At 37.8% G+C, this 20,076-nt stretch overlaps 1 protein-coding gene across 10 annotated transcripts in view; it reads right to left on the bottom strand.

The window, feature by feature from the left end:
• Positions 1-20,076, bottom strand: part of megf6a (multiple EGF-like-domains 6a) — a 161,366-nt gene that overhangs the window by 30,221 nt on the left and 111,069 nt on the right. For 5 of the 10 annotated variants that reach the window (XM_087306891.1, XM_087306890.1, XM_087306889.1 and 2 more), the window contains 9 exons: positions 12,840-12,962; positions 12,329-12,451; positions 10,186-10,323; positions 9,181-9,303; positions 8,970-9,092; positions 6,599-6,766; positions 6,384-6,515; positions 5,086-5,214; positions 4,084-4,212 (listed from right to left, as the gene is read on the bottom strand). In XM_087306891.1, coding sequence (XP_087163017.1) covers positions 4,084-4,212; positions 5,086-5,214; positions 6,384-6,515; positions 6,599-6,766; positions 8,970-9,092; positions 9,181-9,303; positions 10,186-10,323; positions 12,329-12,451; positions 12,840-12,962 — 1,188 coding nt within the window. Of the gene's footprint in view, positions 1-1,251; positions 1,469-4,083; positions 4,213-5,085; positions 5,215-6,383; positions 6,516-6,598; positions 6,767-8,969; positions 9,093-9,180; positions 9,304-10,185; positions 10,324-12,328; positions 12,452-12,839; positions 12,963-20,076 lie in introns of those variants that run through there. The other 5 variants (XM_087306895.1, XM_087306894.1, XM_087306896.1 and 2 more) reach the window with 3 other exon arrangements.

Genomic DNA, 20,076 nt, shown 5'->3' on the forward strand with positions numbered 1-20,076 from the left:
CTATCTATCTATCTATCTATCTATCTATCTATCTATCTACCTATCTATCTATCCATCCATCCATCCATCCATCCATCCATCCATTAAACAAGTTCTCTTCTAATTGTAATTAAAGGCACACCACAACATTAATTGTAAAGAGGAACAATATTAGCTTTATTATTGTTATTTTTATTGGTCAGTTGTTTTATTTCAAATATTGGAATCACATTCAGATGACAAAATGAAAAGTTTCAAATGAATTGTTGTCTGGGTTAGTCATATAAACTAAAGTACAAACATGGCATTAGTACTTTTTCGTTCATTTAATATTTCTTTTGCAATATATTGTCGCTACTAAAGATGAAAACTGTGGGTCAAAACAGATTAAAAATATATGTATTACAGTTTTTCCTCAGTCGCTTTGGTGCATTTCTCATAACACTATTTACATTTGCACAACAGTTAATCCATTTCTTAAAACTCATTTGTGCACATCGTAGTAGCAGTTTCTTATTCCTTCCAACTAGGGCTGTCAAAATAAGCGCGTTAACACACGTGATTAATTAAAAATATTTAACGCTTAAAAAAAAAATAACGCAAATAACGCAGTTGCATTTTTTTATTTCCTGTTGTGGCTGATATGTGTTCAGGCTCGGCGCATCCATAGAGGCGACCTAGGCGGCTGCCTTGTGCAGCAGAATAGCGAGCAAACCCCCTGGATCTCACATTCATCTGCTACACCCACCCCCTGCCTCACGGTCCTCGGCCTTCCATATGAATAAAACGGTGTGATTGCCGTTTGCCTAGAGCACCAGTTTAGCTTGCTCTGGCCCTGCGTTTGTTAAACGGGCAAAGAAATATGGCATTTCCTCCAGAGTTTCATGCATTTTCGGGTGTTTCAGCAGTTCACTCTCATTCAGCATATTTTCATTCAGGATGTTTTAATGGAATTTGATACCGCATGGCAAACGGAAAGAAAAACTTCCGCATTTCGGGTGTGGTCATTTAAGGTAATCAAAAAAATAAATAAAAAAAATCGCTGTTTACATGGTCGACTCTTGATCAGTATTATTTTAATCATCAAAGCTGAGTATTGGTGTCCATGTGAATGAAAGTGCCAGATGAATTCGCAAGCTGTCAAAAACATTTCTCTGCCCTTAAGCTGCGTCCCTCAAATGTTTCATTAAGTTTGATGCGTTTCCCCCCTTTAGTAAAGCATCTGTTTTACATTCCTCTGTCAGAATCCTTGCTTGTTAAATACAGCCATACTTTAGAATGCTTTAAGCAAATTTGATGATTGCGATCGTGCGTGTTGATGAATCTGAAGGGATCCCTCTTGCTCACCGGCACTGCGCATGTTGTCTCATTATGTGTGTGTGTGTGTGTGCATGCATGCATGCGTGCGTGTGTGTGTTTGTAGTCCACTTAGAATCCATCATAGAAAGCATTTTTGTTTGTTATTGGCATGGATTGTTTTAAAATTTAAATGGCACTTATATGCCTGTGTTTTTACTTCAGTAATAAATACGGCATTTCTTGATTAATAATGATTAATTACAAAAAAAGTGTGTTTAATCACGGTAATTTTTTATTCATTTGACAGCCCTACTTCCAACACATTACTACGGAACCCCGGAAGGGACATAGTGGGGGAGAAAAAAAATGGGTGGGTGAAAAAAAAAAATAATGGGTGAAAGAAAAAAAATGGGTGGGAGGAAAATATATATTTCTAAGTTTTTTGCGTTCTCTCGCAAAGTTTTGCGTTCCCTCGCAAAGATGTTTTGCGTTATCTCGCAAAGATGTTTTGCGTTCCCTCGCAAAGATGTTTTGCGTTCCCTCGCAAAGATGTTTTGCGTTCTCTCGCAAAGATGTTTTGCGTTCCCTCGCAAAGATGTTTTGCGTTATCTCGCAAAGATGTTTTGCGTTCCCTCGCAAAGATGTTTTGCGTTCTCTCGCAAAGTTGTTTTGCGTTCCCTCGCAAAGATGTTTTGCGTTCTCTCGCAAAACTGTTTCTCCACAAACACTTCCTGTTCACTGCACTCACATAAACCCTCCCGTTTTTGCCGAAATTCTCCCGTATTTTACCATTCTATCCCACTTTCTTTACATTACTGTGCGTATGCTATGAACCAGTGAATGCATGTATAAGCGCTGACAGACGCGCTTCGTACAATAAACTGATCCCAGATCAGCGTATGTACACGCCATTTACAGAGGAGCGGGTGTATGTTTAAACAGACAAATACACTGAATAATATGAAACATCTCCGTCCTGCATGTTTTATTTTAAACAGCTTATTTTCTCTTAAATGAGCACAAACAGTTTCTAAAGTAATGGACTGCTTTCATTATAGATCTGTGCATTCTTACAGAGACACCTCTATCAAACTAAACAAAACATGAGATTCATTTGCTGCGCACTTGTTTGATAACAGAAGTGTCCCTTTAAATGGCGCGTACAGACGCTGATCTGGGATCAGTTTATTGTATGGAGCGCGTCTGTCAGTCAGCGCTTAAACATGCATTCACTGGTTCAGAGGTTGCAAAGTGAAAGGCGACAATCAGCGCACAGTAAAGAAAGTGGGATAGAATAGTAAAATATGGGAGAATTTCGGCAAAAACGGGAGGGTTTACGTGAGTGAAGTGAACAGGAAGTGTTTGTGGAGAAACAGTTTTGCGAGAGAACGCAAAACATCTTTGCGAGGGAACGCAAAACATCTTTGCGAGATAACGCAAAACATCTTTGCGAGGGAACGCAAAACATCTTTGCGAGATAACGCAAAACATCTTTGCGAGGGAACGCAAAACATCTTTGCGAGGGAACGCAAAACTTTGCGAGAGAACGCAAAAAACTTAGAAATATATATTTTCCTCCCACCCATTTTTTTTCTTTCACCCATTATTTTTTTTCACCCACCCATTTTTTTTCTCCTCCACTACGTCCCTTCCGGGGTTCCGTACATTGCAAATGCTTTTGGACATGCATCAATTGCTTTCACACAACTCTCTGCTGTTTATAACATTATCATTTGCTTATGTCATGTCAGTCAAAATTAACTAAACTTGTGAATGCTGAATAGTCATTCCATATAAAACTAACAGTCCTCATTTCATTACTTGAGTCTATACATACAAAAATGTTGAACTAGTTGTCAAAATCTGTCAAATGTACATTTTATAAAATGTTTCAATATTTTTTTTTTGGAAAATGTCTTCAAAATTGAACAATTTCATGAATGATTTACAGACTTATGTATGTTGTTGGTTCAGTTCCAATATGTACCGCAATATTGTTTACAGTTGTGCACAGCTCTACCCAAAGGAGGCTTATGTTTGTTGTAAATAAGGGTGTATTTATTCATTTGCACAATGCTGTAATTAAATTAGAATTGTAAAGAGCAAATGCAATAAAAATGTGAAACATACATATTCAGTGTGTTGGACTTAGATACATCAGTAAATGCAGTGATGTCTAACTTTACAGTAGTTTTTGAATGGCTGTGCAAATAGTACAAAGTGCTGTCTTGAGCATTTTCAGGAAATGTCACCAAAATCTGATTTTTTTGCATTGCAAAAAATGAACAGAGTAAACTGACATAATGAAAACATGACAAAGCCATATGACTATCTTGCTCATAAACAATGGTGTCAGGACTCTTCATCTTGATGACACTGACACTTTCACTGACATAAATACTTGCTTTTGAGGTATGAGCTATCCATTTTGAACAAGTGACACGCTTTTGCAGGTTATCAACGAGGTTTTGCAGTTTGTACTAATTGTTTTGAGAAAACTGTTGTGCAAATGTAAAGTGTTGTGAGAAATGCACCAAAGCCACTGAAAAAAACTGTTAATAAGTAGAAATAAAATACTTAAAGACGAAAAACAAGAAGCATTTTCATGTTTGGTCTCAGACCTTTAAACCCCACAATAACTTTCACTCTGATCTCTGGTTATGGTTTGGAACAGGATTAAAGCTTTGACTGCTAGGAATGTTGTTTCAGGTCCAGAGAATGATGTTAGACCTGGAACCTGCCCTACCTGGGTAAACACACAATGTGGGAGCATCTTCTGTAGTCACTGAAATACTACTGACTTACGGAGGTGACAGAACCTGCCGTAGAGTCCTGGATCACACAGACAGGCTCCATATGTGCGATGGCAGCGGCCGTTATTAGCACAGTTACATTTCTTGTTGCAGTGCTTTCCATACATTCCCTTCGGACAGCCTAAAGAACAAAGTGTACAGATTACTTTCAGCTTTTATGTGAAGATTGAAGTGCCCCTATTATAGTCTTTTAATAGTTTTAATTTTTTTTTTTTTTGGTTGGACACTTATAATAGGTTTACATGAATCTACTGTATAACTAGAATAGCTTTGATTTTCTCATAATAAAAATCTTAGTATTTGCTCTTTTTTTTCTCAGTCTCTGAAATGGTTCATTCAAGGATCCGGTCTCTTTTAACCTTTTTTGACAGTCTACTTTGCTGTCATTGGTCAACATAACATTTACATTTAGTCATTTAGCAGATGCTTTTATCCAAAACGACTTACAAATGAGGACAAATAAACGGCCCAGTAAGTTGTGATTGGTCTACGACTTACAGCATGTGTCTAACCCAAATTTCCAAAAACATAAAGACAGAATGGTGTCAGTTTTACCTTATCGATTTTCCTTTACTGAGTGCATACAAACAGAAAACAGAAACTTCTCAACACGTTGACAATACAAACCAAACTCAATCAGGTCTCAGCAACACTGTTTGAGAGTTCCAAACCAAAGCTTGAAATGTTATAAAAACCTATATGCTGTAGGTTTACTTTAAAGTAAAACTCAAACTACTGATGACTCATTACACACAGTTCAGAAATGGTTCTTTCTTTTAAATACAAACACTTCATTTAACATGCTTAGATCTTTGAAACATTGCAGAACATTTACATTCATAAAACTGCTAAATAGCACACTGCATGAAACATAACATTTAGAAAAAAACATATCAAGGGCATTTTAACGTTAACTATGTCATATTAACATACCAACAGTGATTTGAACATCAGATTTGGCACAGATAGGTGTTCATTTTATTCAGTCACTCACCATCCTGGCACAGGTCTCCATTGACTCCAGGTGGGCAGCGGCACTTCCCACTAATCGGGTCACAGGTGCCCCCGTTTCTGCACTTGCAAGTGAAGGAGCAGTTTTTACCAAATGTTCCCTCTGGACAGGCTAAATGAGAAAAAAGAAAGTTTCTTAAAGTGTTAATGATAACTTTTTACCCATAGTACACTTCTGTTTGTTCGCTCCCACTTTACAATATGGTTTCATTAGTTAAATGTGCTGTATGTAAGTTTTTGACTCTTCTAAAGCATAAAAATACCACAATGTTTGCAGATATTTCAATAACATGTCAAGTGAACGTACCTGTTTATCTGAAATACAGTATAAAGTCAGATATTCTGCGTTAAATTTTTTTTTTGTTTTGTTAGTTTTGACCTGCTTAATGCTAGTTTAGCCAATTTTATTTAGTTTTCTGTTGTTCAGCTGTGAGAAATAGAAGCTGTTTCTAATATATCAATTCGAGGTGTTAATTAGAACAAAAACGGAATTTAATATGGAAAACATCCTTTCAATCGGGTGCCGCTGCTTTTATTTAGGACACGGTTTAAATCACTTGCTCCTGTCCACAATCTAGCAACCTGCACTTGCGTTTTTTTTTTATCCAAGAGTACAATACCTGCATGAACAAATATTGTAATAAATGTATCTTTAATATTTGTTCATCTTAGTAAATGCAAAATACAACTTTATTGTAAAGTGCTACCAATTTGTCTTTTAAAATTATCAATATTATTAAGAAAAAAAGCATTAAACTAATCAAAATTGACTTTATAAAAGCAAATAAAAAGTTCAGTACTATCTTGTTTTGTTTTATGTTGCAGCAAAAATAAATAATTAAATAAAAATGTATAGATAAAACATTTCTATTTTAAAATGCTGTTCTTTCAAACTTTTTTCAGCTTTTTTCTGAAAAAATGAAATGTTTTTTTTTTAATATGAGACAGAACAACATTTTTTAAACCTATTGATAATAAATGTTTGTTGAGCACCAAACTATCATATTATTTTGATTTTCAAAGAATCATATTACATTGAAGACCAAAGTAAAGGTAAATTCAGCTTAATTACATGAAAACAGAAAATACATAAAAATTTATTGGGAATTTCCAATTTTATAGTTTTATTGTATTCTTAATCAAATAAACACAGTCTGACCAACACCAGAATTTTAAATGCTGATTATATTTGCAGTATTAAAGTAAAATAAATATACAGTAGCTTGACCGCCCCAGACTTTTTAATGTTGGTGTATGAATAAAACTACATAACAGACGCACTTTGGTTACAGAGGATCCCCGTCCACCCATCTGGACAGTCACAAGCATCTCCTTCAGCATTACAATATCCTCCATTTGAGCAATCATCACATGTCAGGCTGCAGTCATGGCCAAACGTCCCATTCAAACACACTGTGACAGACAAGACAATAGTAAGATTAACAAGAAGTTACAGGAACTAATTAGAAATAGGAATATTTAGCATATCAACAAACCAAACTTCTCAGCGAAGGTGCTCTCTGCCCGCAGCTCTCCAAAACTGTCCTCCTCATAGTCATGATAGCGCTCCAGGGGTTGTGGGTAATCCTGGAGGAGAGCGAGATGAAGGAGAGGACGCTCAACCACCACTGGACCGGGCAATTCCTCAACCGATTGCTGGAGAGCTGGAGAAATCACAGAGAGAGAACTACATATATTTACATATTTACTTTTGATGTTATGCATAATATACTGTCAGTCAATCAAGAATTCACAGGATGATTAGATATTGCATTTCCTTCAATGGGTTTTTCAATTGGCTGGATATAATTCTGCTTATTAATCAGATCAAATACAAAATAAATTGACATTATTCAGATCACAGTTAGCTTCTAAAAAGGGCTTGCAAGTCTTATGAAGTAACATACTGTATGTATATTACTTTTGGAACAAATATACACAAAATAAAATGTTATTTACATACAATAATACATATATACCATTTGACTGACTGCTTTCCTGGCAACCAGTCTCCTGCATGGTGTCAATGTGATATTTTTAATGAAATGAAGTAAAAGTAGGTAAAACCTTCAAAAAATTATGAATTACCCATACCCCTAAGCGTACACTTATCCATTTATTAATATCACAATATATATGGCTTTATCTAGATTTTTGTGATTTTTTTTTATGTAAGATGAAAAGGAAGAACAGATTTATTTACCCAGCTTTATTTGTTCAAAACTGCCAAGAATGACAGTAATTGTGAGCACAACTATATAAAGGTAAGTGCCAAAAAAAAAAAAGAATATCAAGGGAGAGTCAATTTATTTTATTAATTTTTCAAAAAGTGAAACGTGTGTGATATATTAGTTCACTACACACAAAGTAAAAAAACAAGCCTTCATTTGATTCAATTTAAATGATTATGGATTAAAGATGAAAAAATACAATATTTCACAAAGTTGGAATATCAAGACAAAGTTCAACATTGTAGACTCCCTGTGTCTCAATCTATTCCGCTAATTAATGTAGAGCCTTGAAATTGTCTGGCTTGACTGCTGACTTGACGGTTGTGCAGAAGACCATCATTGGAACCCTCCATATGGAGGGAATGTCTCAAAAGTCACTTGCAAAAGAAACTTCATGCTTTTAAAGTACAGTATAATTAATACAATACAGTAATTTAAAGAGTGTTAAGAGGAAGGAAAAAAATCTGGCTGGAAAAAGGTTCATAACCATAGCCTTGAGAGAATTGTTAAGCAAGGATGACTGAGGCTGGAGTCAGAGCATCAAGAGCCACCACATACTGTACAGACATCTGCAAGACATAGGCAACAGCAGTAGAATTCCATGTGTCAAGCCACTCCAGAACAAAAAACAATGTTAGAAGTGTCGGTGTTGAGCTAAAGAGAAAAATACTGGTCTGTTGCCCAGTAGTCTCCAAGTCCTCTTTTCAGATGAAAGCAAATTTTGTATTTTATTTAAAAAATCAAGATCCCAGAATCTGGAGGAAGAGTGGAGAAACATACAACTTAAGCTGCTTAAAGTTCAGTGTGAAGTTTCCACAGTCAGTGATGGTTTGGGGTGCCATGTCATATGCTGGTGAGGGTCCATTGTCTTTTATCAAGTCCACAGTCAACACAGCTCTATTCCAGGACATTTTAGAGCACTTCATGCTTCCTACAAGCTACTTTTTGGAGATTATTTTCCAGCAGGACTTAGGACTTGGACACAGTGCCAAAGCTACTGGTACCTGGTTTATGGACCATGGTATCCCTGTTCATAATTGGCCAGGAAACTCACCTGACCCTGATCCCATTGAAAATCTATTGGCTATTGTCGAGAGGAAGATGAGGGAACAGAGACCCCAAAATGCAGACGAGCAGAAGGCTGATATCATCCCATAACCTCAACTATGTCAAAGGCTGATAGCCTTTATGCCTCATCGCCTTGATGTTGTAATTAGTGCAAAACAAGCCCAACAAGTACTGAGGACATAATACAGTATGTTAACACACTTTTCAGAAGACCAACCTGTGTTTAAGATACTTTTTATTGATGAAATTTTAGAATTTGTGAAACATTGGATTTTTTCATTTTTGATTATTATCTTTAATACATAATTATTAAAATTGAATCAAATGAAAGCTTGAAATATTTCACGTTGTGTGTAGTTCACTGATGTAACAAACAAGTTTCACTTTTTGAAACAAATTATTAAAATTAATTGACTTTTCCTCGAAATTCGTATTTTATGGCACATACCTGTGTGTGTGTGTGTGTGTGTGTGTGTGTGTGTGTGTATAGTATATAGCATTCACGAGAACTGTGACTAAATCAAATCCAAAAGACAGCGCATAACTGACATCCCCATGATGTACTCACAAATGCAGGAGTGTCTGTCCTCACCAAGTCGATATCCAAACCGACAGAAGCAGTGATATGAGCCAGCCGTATTCTGACAAGTGTGTTCACAGCCTCCTCTATCAGATGCACACTCGTCCACATCTACACAAACACAATACAAAGTGAACAATACTGTATGTCTCCTCCCTCTCCTTTAATGTTGGTCATCAGTAAACAGGTTGTGAAGTACCGTCACATCCGCATCCATCTGCATTGAGTCTGTAACCTGCCCTGCAGTAGCATTCATACCCTCCAGGGTAGTTTGTGCAATCCTGCTCACAGCATGACGTTCCTTCCTCACATTCCTCCAGATCTACAAAGCAAAGGCAATAAATAAAAAAGGATTAAAAATAAAAACTAGCACAGGGAATCATATAACATGCCATTTTAGTATTTCATTTATTTCTGTGATTTAAAGTAGATTTTTAGCATCATTACTCCAGTTTTCAGTGTCACAGGATCCTTCAAAAATAAGTCTAATATGATGATTTAAGACTTAATAAACATGTTTGATTATTACAAATATTGATTGACTGAGAATGAATAATTGCCCATATAGAAATCTGATATACGGCAAAAATGCAAAAGAAATGAATGACATATACTGTAAGTTATTGTTTGTATTTCACATAAACCACATGTCATATATGCAACATATATTTTAAAATATTGCAAAAAATATGTACCTATATTTGTTCAAATAAATATTCTATAATTACATATATATGTTCATATATAGCCATATATCAACAAATCAACAATTTAAAATGATTTCTGAAGAATAATGTAACACAAAAAAATACTGTAGTAACGATGCAAAAAATTCAGCTTTGTTTAGAAATCATATAATACAATATATTAAAACATAATGTACTTTATATCAAAACAAAAGATATTATTTTATAACCGAAATAACACAGCACAATGATACTGTGTAATGCATTTGTTATTAATTTAAATAAATGCAGCCTTGGTAAGTAAGAGAAAAAGGATTTTTGTCCAAAATAAATAATAAAGTTGATCCTCCCAAAAAATAATGCCAAACTTATGACTGGCAGGCATTTGATTTTGCTTTATGTACATGAGGACTGGTGCTTTTGAAGGTTTATCAGTGCAGATGCACAAATCCAAGAAATTGTTTAACTAAAAAAACTCTTTAAAATGTATGTACGCTTTTGTACACCTGCATACTCACCCAAACAGGTTTTGAGGTCTTCGGCGAGCTGATAACCATGATTACAGCTGCAGACAGGCCCAAGAACACCATGCTGACAGCGATGTGAACAGCCACCATTATCAGAGTCACAGGTATTGACAATCTCCATTTCAATACCTACAGGAAGCAGATTATTAAAGCAATGAATATCCAAAATAAATTGATGATTAATTCTTTAACAGTATGAAATGCAATACGTTGGATAAAATAGATATTGTTAGCAAGGATTATGTTGCTGATTGCATGCTTTTAAAATGAGTTACCATGTTGCTAACAAATTTTTAACATGAATCATATTGTTAGCATAAATTAAGGTGTTTTAGAAAGAAATTGTCTTAACATGCAGTGGTGTCAAGATAACAGAAAAAAATCTAACTCAAGTAAAAGTACTATTACATTTACTCAAAAATAAAGTGCAGAGTACTGAAGAGTAGTGAGTATTACACTGTGAAAATGATTCCACTTTATTCATTCATTCATTAATTTTTTGGGGGGCTTACTCCCTTTATTAACCAGGGGTCGCCACAGCAGAATGAATCGTCAACTTAAACAGCACATGTTTTTATGCAACAGATGCCCTTCCAGCCCCAACCCAACACCGGGAAACACCCATACAGTCTTGCATGCACACATATACACTACGCCCAATTTAGCTTATTCATTTCACCTGTACCGTATGTCTTTGGACTGTAGGGGGAAATTGGAGCACTCCAATTTCAATTTGCATTGAAACCCACGCGGACAACATGCAAACTCGCACAGAAATGCCAACTGACCCCGTCAGGGCTCGAATCAGCAACCTTCTTGCTGTGAGATGATCATGCTACCTACTGCGTCACTGTGACGCCTATTCCACTTTATTCCCTGCATATTAAAAATGTAGCTCATACCCCTTTTAAAGGGTGTTTCTAAATGTGTAAGTTTTTGCCATTCATGGACTATACATTTTAAATCAGAGATTAATTTAAAGTTTATTAATATACACACCTAATAAGTGAAAAGAAAGCAGGTTGATGAGTTTATATGCGAAGCAAATTCGTTTAACCTAACAGTCAAAAATCTGGCTGTGCCGATATGTTAATGCTTAAGTTATGCACTTTAAACCCTGAATAACAACCTACAACTGTCCAGCAGTTGGAGCCACAAACGAAGCTCATGCAACCCTGATAGAATACATGAAATCTGTGTAATCATGTGTTTGCAAGCATAAAACTCTGTAGTATATTTAGTTACTGTTTAATGTCCTTTTGTGATTTTAGTCAATATACTGTAGTCATTCTTCTTATCAGTGACATGCAGTTTAAATAGTCTCATGGTCATTTCAGGTAACAATTTAGCAACTTCTTGTACATTTTCCACTCACCGTAGACAAGAAAAAATAAACATATAAAGTAGTGACTGCAGGTTTTAAAGGAAAATTGTCAAGCAGTAGAAGCATCAATTAAGTATAACTCAAGTATAAGTACACACTTTTAAGCTACTTGGTGATGTCAAACTGGGAAAAACAACTTAATTATAGTAATTTGAGAATTTGTAATTTGTTCCTTTACACCACTACAACATGAATTAGCATTCTGCATGTTCCTAGTTTGATTTCTTAAGCAACTTGTTTTTTGAAACCTGCAATACAATATCACAATTTTACTGTATTTCTAATCAAATACAGTACACAGAAAAAATATTCATTGGATTTACAAAATTTTAAGGTAACTGGTTGCAAACAATTTATATGGGCTGAATTTAAACAAACAAATTAAGTTGAACATTACTAAATGTAATATGTTTGTTTAAATCCATCCCAAATAATTTGTTTGCAACACTTACCTTTAAGAAATTTGGTTAATCCAATTTATCATATTTTTCCAGTGTAAATGCAGCCTTGATGAGCAACAGATACTTTTTAAAAAACTTTAAAACTACAAACTTTTAAACAGTTGTGTGGATTAAACACTTCAGATCTCAATTGTTAATTAACTATGATTGATTCTCTTGATAAAATACCACTATTGAAAGTATATTAGCAATTTGTATGTGAAGCATCTATTTCCCCTCTGTGTATGCAATAAAGTTTTCATGCTTCTCTGAAACATGACCAAAAGTTAATCAACTGAGTGTAACTCACGGTAGCATTTCCTTCCATCAGAGCCCAGCTCGTATCCTGGATTGCAGATGCAGGAAAACGATCCTGGAGTGTTCCTGCAACTGTGTGCACATGCTGCCAGTCCTGTTTCACACTCATTGACATCTGAAACACACCGATTACAAGTTACCGATGACAAGTTGCCTATTACACACACATCTGATTAGACTCAGGATTTCCTGACTCACTTTCAGTCAAACAAACTGAAATTCCTGCCTCGTGTAATCACTTAAAAGTATATCAAGGGCTGTAACTGGCTCATGGATCGTGGAAAGCTCTGCTCATTGTCTCCATCTCCAGCCCTGGCCAGTGTTGAGAAGACATGCCATCTAATCCATCTAATTAAAGACAGTGCTTTCACTGTACTCACACCATGGGAAAGAAACTTCTTTAAAAACTTTGGAAAAAAGAGGCTCCAGCAGATGAGAGGCAGTTTAATACTTTCCTTGACAGTGCATCTGAACTCTTCGCCGCTGCTGTCAGAAGCTTTTACCTTCACAGCTCCTCTGGTCCATTGCTAGCATGAAGCCTTGGTGACAGCTGCACACAACCCGACCGCCATCACTGCGACATAAATGCACACAGCCGCCATTCTTCTCCACACATGGGTTCCTCACTGAAAAACACAACATTTAAGTCCGATCAAGTCATTTCACTGGCCCTCTCCCTCACACACATAAACTCTCATTATCTTGTCAACACAATCCATGCAGTACACATGCAGAATTCCTGCAGTCTTCACAGTCTGCATTCCCATAGTTTCCAGGCCAGTTCTTAGTCAAGATGTGACATAAAACACATCATATATGCAATACGCAGTGGAGAGCTTTCGGAGGAAAGATTTCTTCCAGAATAAATATGAGAAGGAAAAAATTGTGTTTTAACTAGCAAGATATACTGCATGAGTGAGGCGAGGAATAATGTCAGGTTTATACCTGCTATAAACTTACCTTTCAGCACATTTTTATAGATTTGGGTTCAAATCGGGGTTATTTGACCTGTTCAATACCAAAGAAAACAACACCAAACGCAACTAGGCAATTTGTGTTTAGAAAACCTAACTAAAGTAAAGTATACAATACATATAAGGGCCATTCTTCAACTACTGGCACTTTTAGCCTTGTGATGCCTTGTGAAAACTTGTTCAAATTCAACAAAACATAGCCACAAAAGTTTAAACAATTTGTCTAGTTTTAAGATCTGTAAGAGGACAAACTTAGATAAGAAGAGTAACATTTTTCCCATCATGAACTGAACAAATGTCAATTCCAGCACATCTCAATACACTGAAATAAATTATGGTAGTCAAACTTCGTCTAAGATCATTTGTGACATGATCTTAATGACATTTGTACAGTTTATTGTGAAAAAATGAAAAATAGCTTTACTGATTAGCTTTCAAATTGATACTAGCCTTTCATGAATACAAAACACTCTTATTTACCTTCATTTTGTGTGGTTTCTAAAAACATCTTTAAAGGTACAACATGTTTGGAAATGACGTAGAATAAATGTATTTCCTTATCAAGCAATATTTACCTTGATTTTTCATCAAGTGTTGTTGATAAAAATAATTCCCTCCATTTTGAACATGTTCTCAGATGGCACTATTCATTTTCATAGAAACCACCTAAATAATCTTCTACACAAACTTTTTTAAGCGACATCCCAGTGTTGTGGTGGAAATGACACTGAAACTGTGCGGCAGCTATATAAATAATATTGATAATAGTCTCACATTAATAACTACAAAATATTTAAATTATTTCACTACTGCTTATTGAAGATACATGAATAGTTACCAGATAAATAATATTTTAAAATGTTATTTTCATAGTTTAAGTTTAAAACTCTGGGTGTGCGACAAGGCGAAAACAGTGATTTTGACACTCAAAAGCCGGTTTAATAATATGAAAAAATATATAATAGAAAGGTAGTATTATTTTAAAGTAGGTTTTATTGTTAATTTGACAAAGAAAGAGGAATTTAAACAAAATTATATATTTTTGTATATATGATCAAAGGACATAAGTGCCCGTAGTTGAAAAATTACCCATAAAAACTGTGAATATAATATTCATTGGTGATGCACAGTACAACAGATCATTTTTTTGCTTTGTGCATTCCAGTGGTGGGTATTTTGGTGACTCTTTCTGACCATTGCATAAATGTAACTTCAAGTTGGCACACTAGTGGCTGGTGTTGTTGTAAATAAATCTGAGACTGCTTACATGCACACACATAATGTGATTATAATGGGATTTTGGCATAAAATATGTAAACACAATACTTATACTCATGTAAACACAATACTTATATCAAACAAACAGTTTTCTCTTCATTTCCAGTAAAGAAAAACACATGAGCATCACATGAGCTTCACAATAAAAACAAAGATCCAGCACATAAAATAAATCAAAAGCATATGTAAGTTTGAAACATTTTCATGTGTGGAAAAAAAATGAACACCTGTGACCCTGGACCCTGGTCTTAAGTAGCATATGGGGATATTTCTGGAAATACATTTTATGGGTCAAGATTATAGATTTTTCTTTTATGCCAAAAACATTAAAATATTAAGCAAACGTCATGAAGTGTTTTTTATTTTCAATTATAAATATGTCAAAACTCAATTAGCTAAATTATTTTAATAAGTAAAATGCATTACTAAATACTTAATTTGCACAAATTTAAAAAGGATTTAATCAATATCTAGATATTTGAACCTCAGATTCTACAGTAGATTCCAATAGTATCTCAACCAAATATTGTGCTGTCCCATCAAATCACACCTCATCAGAGAACGTATTTACTCAGCTTTCAGGGGCATATAAATCTCAAATTTAAACACTTATTTATCACTAACTTATATATTACATATTTAAAACCACAAAAAATGCAGATATTAAAAGGATTTATATATATATATATATATATATATATATATATATATATATATATATATATATAAATACAAAAAAAGAATCTAACTAAATATTAACATAGAAAATAACTATAGTGCTACACAAGATTTACAAAAAAAGATATAAATGTCAAAGGTATACATTTAATATTTTTTTAAATTTACAGACAGTCTTTAGTTGGTCCCTGCTGCTGAGCTGGTGGTGATGCAACTTGTTTCTAGTTCCAATTTGACCCTGAAGTCAAAGTTTCATAGCATTACATCTGTTTCCACTGTTGTAGCATTGCACAGTCATAGTACTGTTTGTAAGAGTAACTTTAAGTATTAAACTGGCAGAAAGACTCTTATCACAGGGCTGATCACAACAATATGAAAACAATTGATCCTTTTGTGTCTGCTTCAGACAAAAAAAAAAAACAAAATGCTTGCATGTTTTGTGTCAATGTCAAGAGAAATTATCCGTACAATAGGATACACATTCCCCCCTCTCTTTCTCTTTCATTTTCCTTGTCTTCACCTAACTCTGTGGTAACACTTCATAGGGGAACAATGGTCTCTGGTGAGCGTCAGGACATTGGATCTGGGTACAGTGTACAGTGGATTTGAATTTTGGCAGACATACTGGAATTGACGCCATGTTTGCCAAGATGATGATGCTGTTAGTCTGCATAGTACAGTATTTCTAAACCGCTATTTAAAGCAGGCGAAAGAATAATGCACTGTTTTCATGTTCATTGTTACTGGATTCCTTGACCCCATTATTAAATTTAATAAGTACTCTTGAGCTCAACCACTTTATCAAAGTATTTAAATTGAGTATAAATTTAGTCTAACTTCATTTGAACTCATCCAGGATGGACTCTGCAGTCTCATTGACGGACAGAATGTCAGAGAAAACAGCACATCTGGCTTTTAGTGATCTCTTTCTTGAGCTTCACCCTTTCAGCCAAAACTCTTCCATCTATTCTGTACGTCCAAGAGCTACATACTGACTTTATGAGATAGCTTCAGACCAAAGCTTTTCCTGCTTTCATCCTCCTGTCAGCATGCTCCTTGACTATCAGCATGCGATACAGACATTTTATGAACAACGTCATGAACATAACAAAACTTTCAGAAGGTAAAGAGTTTAAACAAGCAACAAAAAGAACCACTTCTGCACCCTGCTGAAACAACTGGCTTAGACCGATGTGAATTTCCATACTGGTTCAGACTTGATAGAAAGTACAGTATTTAAAAATGATAGTTCACATCAAAATGATGGCCTTATTCTAGTCTAATGGATTTGTAACCAACATTTCAATGTGGCCAAGTTTCATTTAAATAAACAAATGAATAAATGAATGAATAAATAAATAAATAAATAAATAAATAAATAAATAAATAAATAAATAAATAAATAAATAAATAAATAAAAACATTTTAAACAATTAAGTAACGAGACCATCAACACTCTCTCAGACAATTATTGTAGATTTAGGAGTTCATTGGGTAATATTAAACTGTTTTAGTTTGTATGCTGATGAATGTTTGATATTTACTCAAAATATATATGACAAAGTCATGAAAACTAATGTGTTATGTTACTTTAACTTAATTTGATAAGTTAATCAGGTTTCAATGAAATTTTTTTTAGCCATACAAAGTTTAACGGAATATTTTTAGTTAGCTTGACTCATTTAAAGGTGCAGTTGTAAGTTTGACATCCAGTGGTTGAACGCTCAGGTTACAGAAGTAACCCTTCGTTCCCCAAGGAGGGTAACGGAAATGCTATAGGTGGATTTGATCTTAGAAAATCCACGTATGGGAGGATTCGGTTCAGAAGCCGCTTGTCTGAAAGAGTATTGAACGGGCCAATGAAAGCCAATGAATTGGCAGCGTAAGCTTGCGCAGGTGTGCTTCATTGCCAATTATCCCAGCATATAAGCACACGTGGAGTGAGCAAACGCCATCCTTTAAAGCTAAAGAGACTTTCTAACAGCTAAGGGACAGTCATTATGGCGATGGAATATAGCATTTCCGTTCCCCTCCTCGGGGAACGAAGGGTTACTTCTGTAACCTGAGCGTTCCCCTTCGGGTGGGGAACTCCAATGCTATAGGTGGATTTGATGTTAGAAAATCCACGTATGGGACAACTATAGAAAGCGCTATAATAACTGCACCTTACCAAGGCCTCCGATGAGGGGATAGTCAAGCAAGGCCTGACGCACCCACATCATGGGAGGCGCGGTCCTCCAACGTGTCCCTGGCACTAACTTATCCCACTTCAACAGAATTTTTACGGATTTACATATATTTTTTGGGAAGTCGTGAGCGTCTAGTTAATTCTAGGAAAATACGACAGTACGTTGGGAAGCGTGCAATCCCGATAGGGAGGACGCTGTGGAGGCCATCCGCTGCCCAATGGGGGAGAAAAGATGGCAAGATTACATATGGACTAGCCCTAAGAAGGGGGAGTGCGCATAGAGAAGGTGGTTAGCGGAGAGGGAAGACACGGGTCCACCCGAGAGGGGGGACTTAACCATGGCGGAATAAGCATATGGGATCGCCTAGTGGGGATCACGCATAGCAGGCACCTATACCCAAAACGCGGGCTGACCAGCAGGCAGACCTACAAAGTAGTGGGCCAGCAAGTGACTCCTCCGCTAAGTCAGTGCTGGGGGCCACAGAGGAATCTGCAGGGCTCACCTGATGGGGAACTTTACTGACAGATAAAAAGGCGCACGTATCTCCGTGTTAGGGAGAATGGCGCAGCAAGCGTGTTTCAACACCCTATCGAGTTGTTTCCTCAAACACCTAAAGGTTACCTAATACCCTTGAGGAAACCGGCTCCACTCGCAGATTGTAAAACCTTGCAAATGTGTTGGGTGTCGCCCAGCCCACAGCTCTACAAATGTCTGTTAGAGATGCGCCGCGTGCACGCGCCCAAGAGGATGCAACGCTCTGAATGGAGTGTGCACGCACTCCCGGGGGACACGGCTCACCTCTGCTCGAATAAGCGAGTGAAATGGCATCCACAATCCAGTGGGATAATCTTTGTTTCGATAAGGCACTTCCCTGCTGCCAACCGCCATAACAGACAAAGAGCTGCTCAGATGATCTAAAGTTCTGAGTACAGTCCACATAAATGCGCAGAGCGCAAACTGGACAAAGTAAGGAAAGGGCTGGGTCTGCCTCCTCCGGGGCCAGCGCTTGCAGGTTCACTACCTGATCTCTAAAGGGGGTGGTAGGAACCTTGGGGACATAACCTGGGCGGGGTCTCAGGATAACGTGAGAGTAATCCAGCCCGAATTCCAGTCACTGACCGAAAATGCTTCCAGGTCCCCGACCCTCTTGATGGAGGCCAACGCGACCAGCAGAGCGGTCTTCAGGGACAGAAATCTTAGAGATGCTGAATCGAGTGGCTCAAGGGGATCTGTGCACAAACTCGTGAAAACAAGGGCGAGATCCCAAGAGGGCATGAGAGGGGGGCGGGATGGATTAATTCGCCTAGCACCTCTGAGGAACCGGATGATGAGGTCATGCTTTCCCACGGTGCTGCCAGCTACCGCGTTATGATAAGCGGAGATGGCAGCCACGTAAACCTTGAGAGTGGAGGGCGACAGCCTGCTCTCCAGCTTCTCTTGAAGGAAAGAGAGCACAACACTGATCTGGCAGTTTCGAGGGTCTTCTCTGCCAGAGACGCACCATTCAGTGAATAGACTCCACTTCAAGGCGTAGGCGCGCCTTGTGGAGGGGGCTCTAGCCTGAGTGATGGTATTAACCACCGCAGTCGGTAGGTTACCTAAGTCTTCCTCGCATCTAAGGACCACATGTGGAGGTTCCAAAGATCGGGGCGAGGGTGCCAGATGGTGCCCTGTCCCTGAGAGAGTAGGTCCTCTCTCAAAGGGATCCGCCAGGGGAGGGCCGTCGCGAGGAGGGAGAGCTCTGATATCCAGGTCCAGTTGGGCCAGAGGGGCACAACTAGCAGAACCTGTTCCTCGTCCTCCCTGACCTTGCACTGTAACTACGCGAGCAGGCTCACTGGGGGAAATGCATACTTGTGCATGCCCCGAGGCCAGCTGTGGGCCAGTGCATTCGTGCCGAGAGAGCCCTCGGTCAGGGAAAAAAACAACTAGCAATGAGTGACTCCAGAGGAGAAAGACGGCGGGCGAGCTGAGACATGTGGCGAGAGCGCATAAAAAAAGCATCGGAAAAAAGCGGTGGAGAGCGAGGAACACTGCCAACAGCTCTAGGCGATTGATATGCCAATGCAACTGGGCACCCTTCCACAGGCCCTCAGCTGCATGCCCGCAACACACGGCCCCACAGCCCGTGTTGGAAGCATCTGTTGAAACAACAACATGGCTGGGCGCCTGTCCTAGAGGCACACCGGCCTGTAGGAACGAGGGGTCGTTCCAAGGGCTGAGGGCGCGGCGACACAGCGCAGTAATAGAGACTCGGTGTATGCCTGCGTGCCATGCGCGTCTTGGGACTCGATCGTGAAGCCAGTGCTGGAGTGGTCTCAAATGGAGCAATCCGAGCGGCGTGACGGCGGCTGCGGATGCCATATGCCTCAGGAGCCTCTGAAAGAACTTCAGTGGGACCACTAGTTTGCTGTCGAGCTCTCTCAGACAGCCCAGCAACAGGCGAGCGCGTTCCCCGGAGAGGTGCGCTACCATAGTGACCGAGTCCAGCTCCATCCCGAGAAAAGAGATCCTCTGCATGGGGGCGAGTTTGCTCTTTTGTCGGTTGACCTGAAGCCCCAATAGGCGGAGATGCCGAAGCACCTTGTCTCTGTGCATAATCAATTGCTCCCGCAAGTGGC

Source organism: Danio rerio, chromosome 23, assembly GCF_052040795.2.
Source record: "Danio rerio strain M-AB ecotype USA chromosome 23, GRCz13ab, whole genome shotgun sequence".
Classification (NCBI taxonomy): Eukaryota; Metazoa; Chordata; class Actinopteri; order Cypriniformes; family Danionidae; genus Danio; species Danio rerio.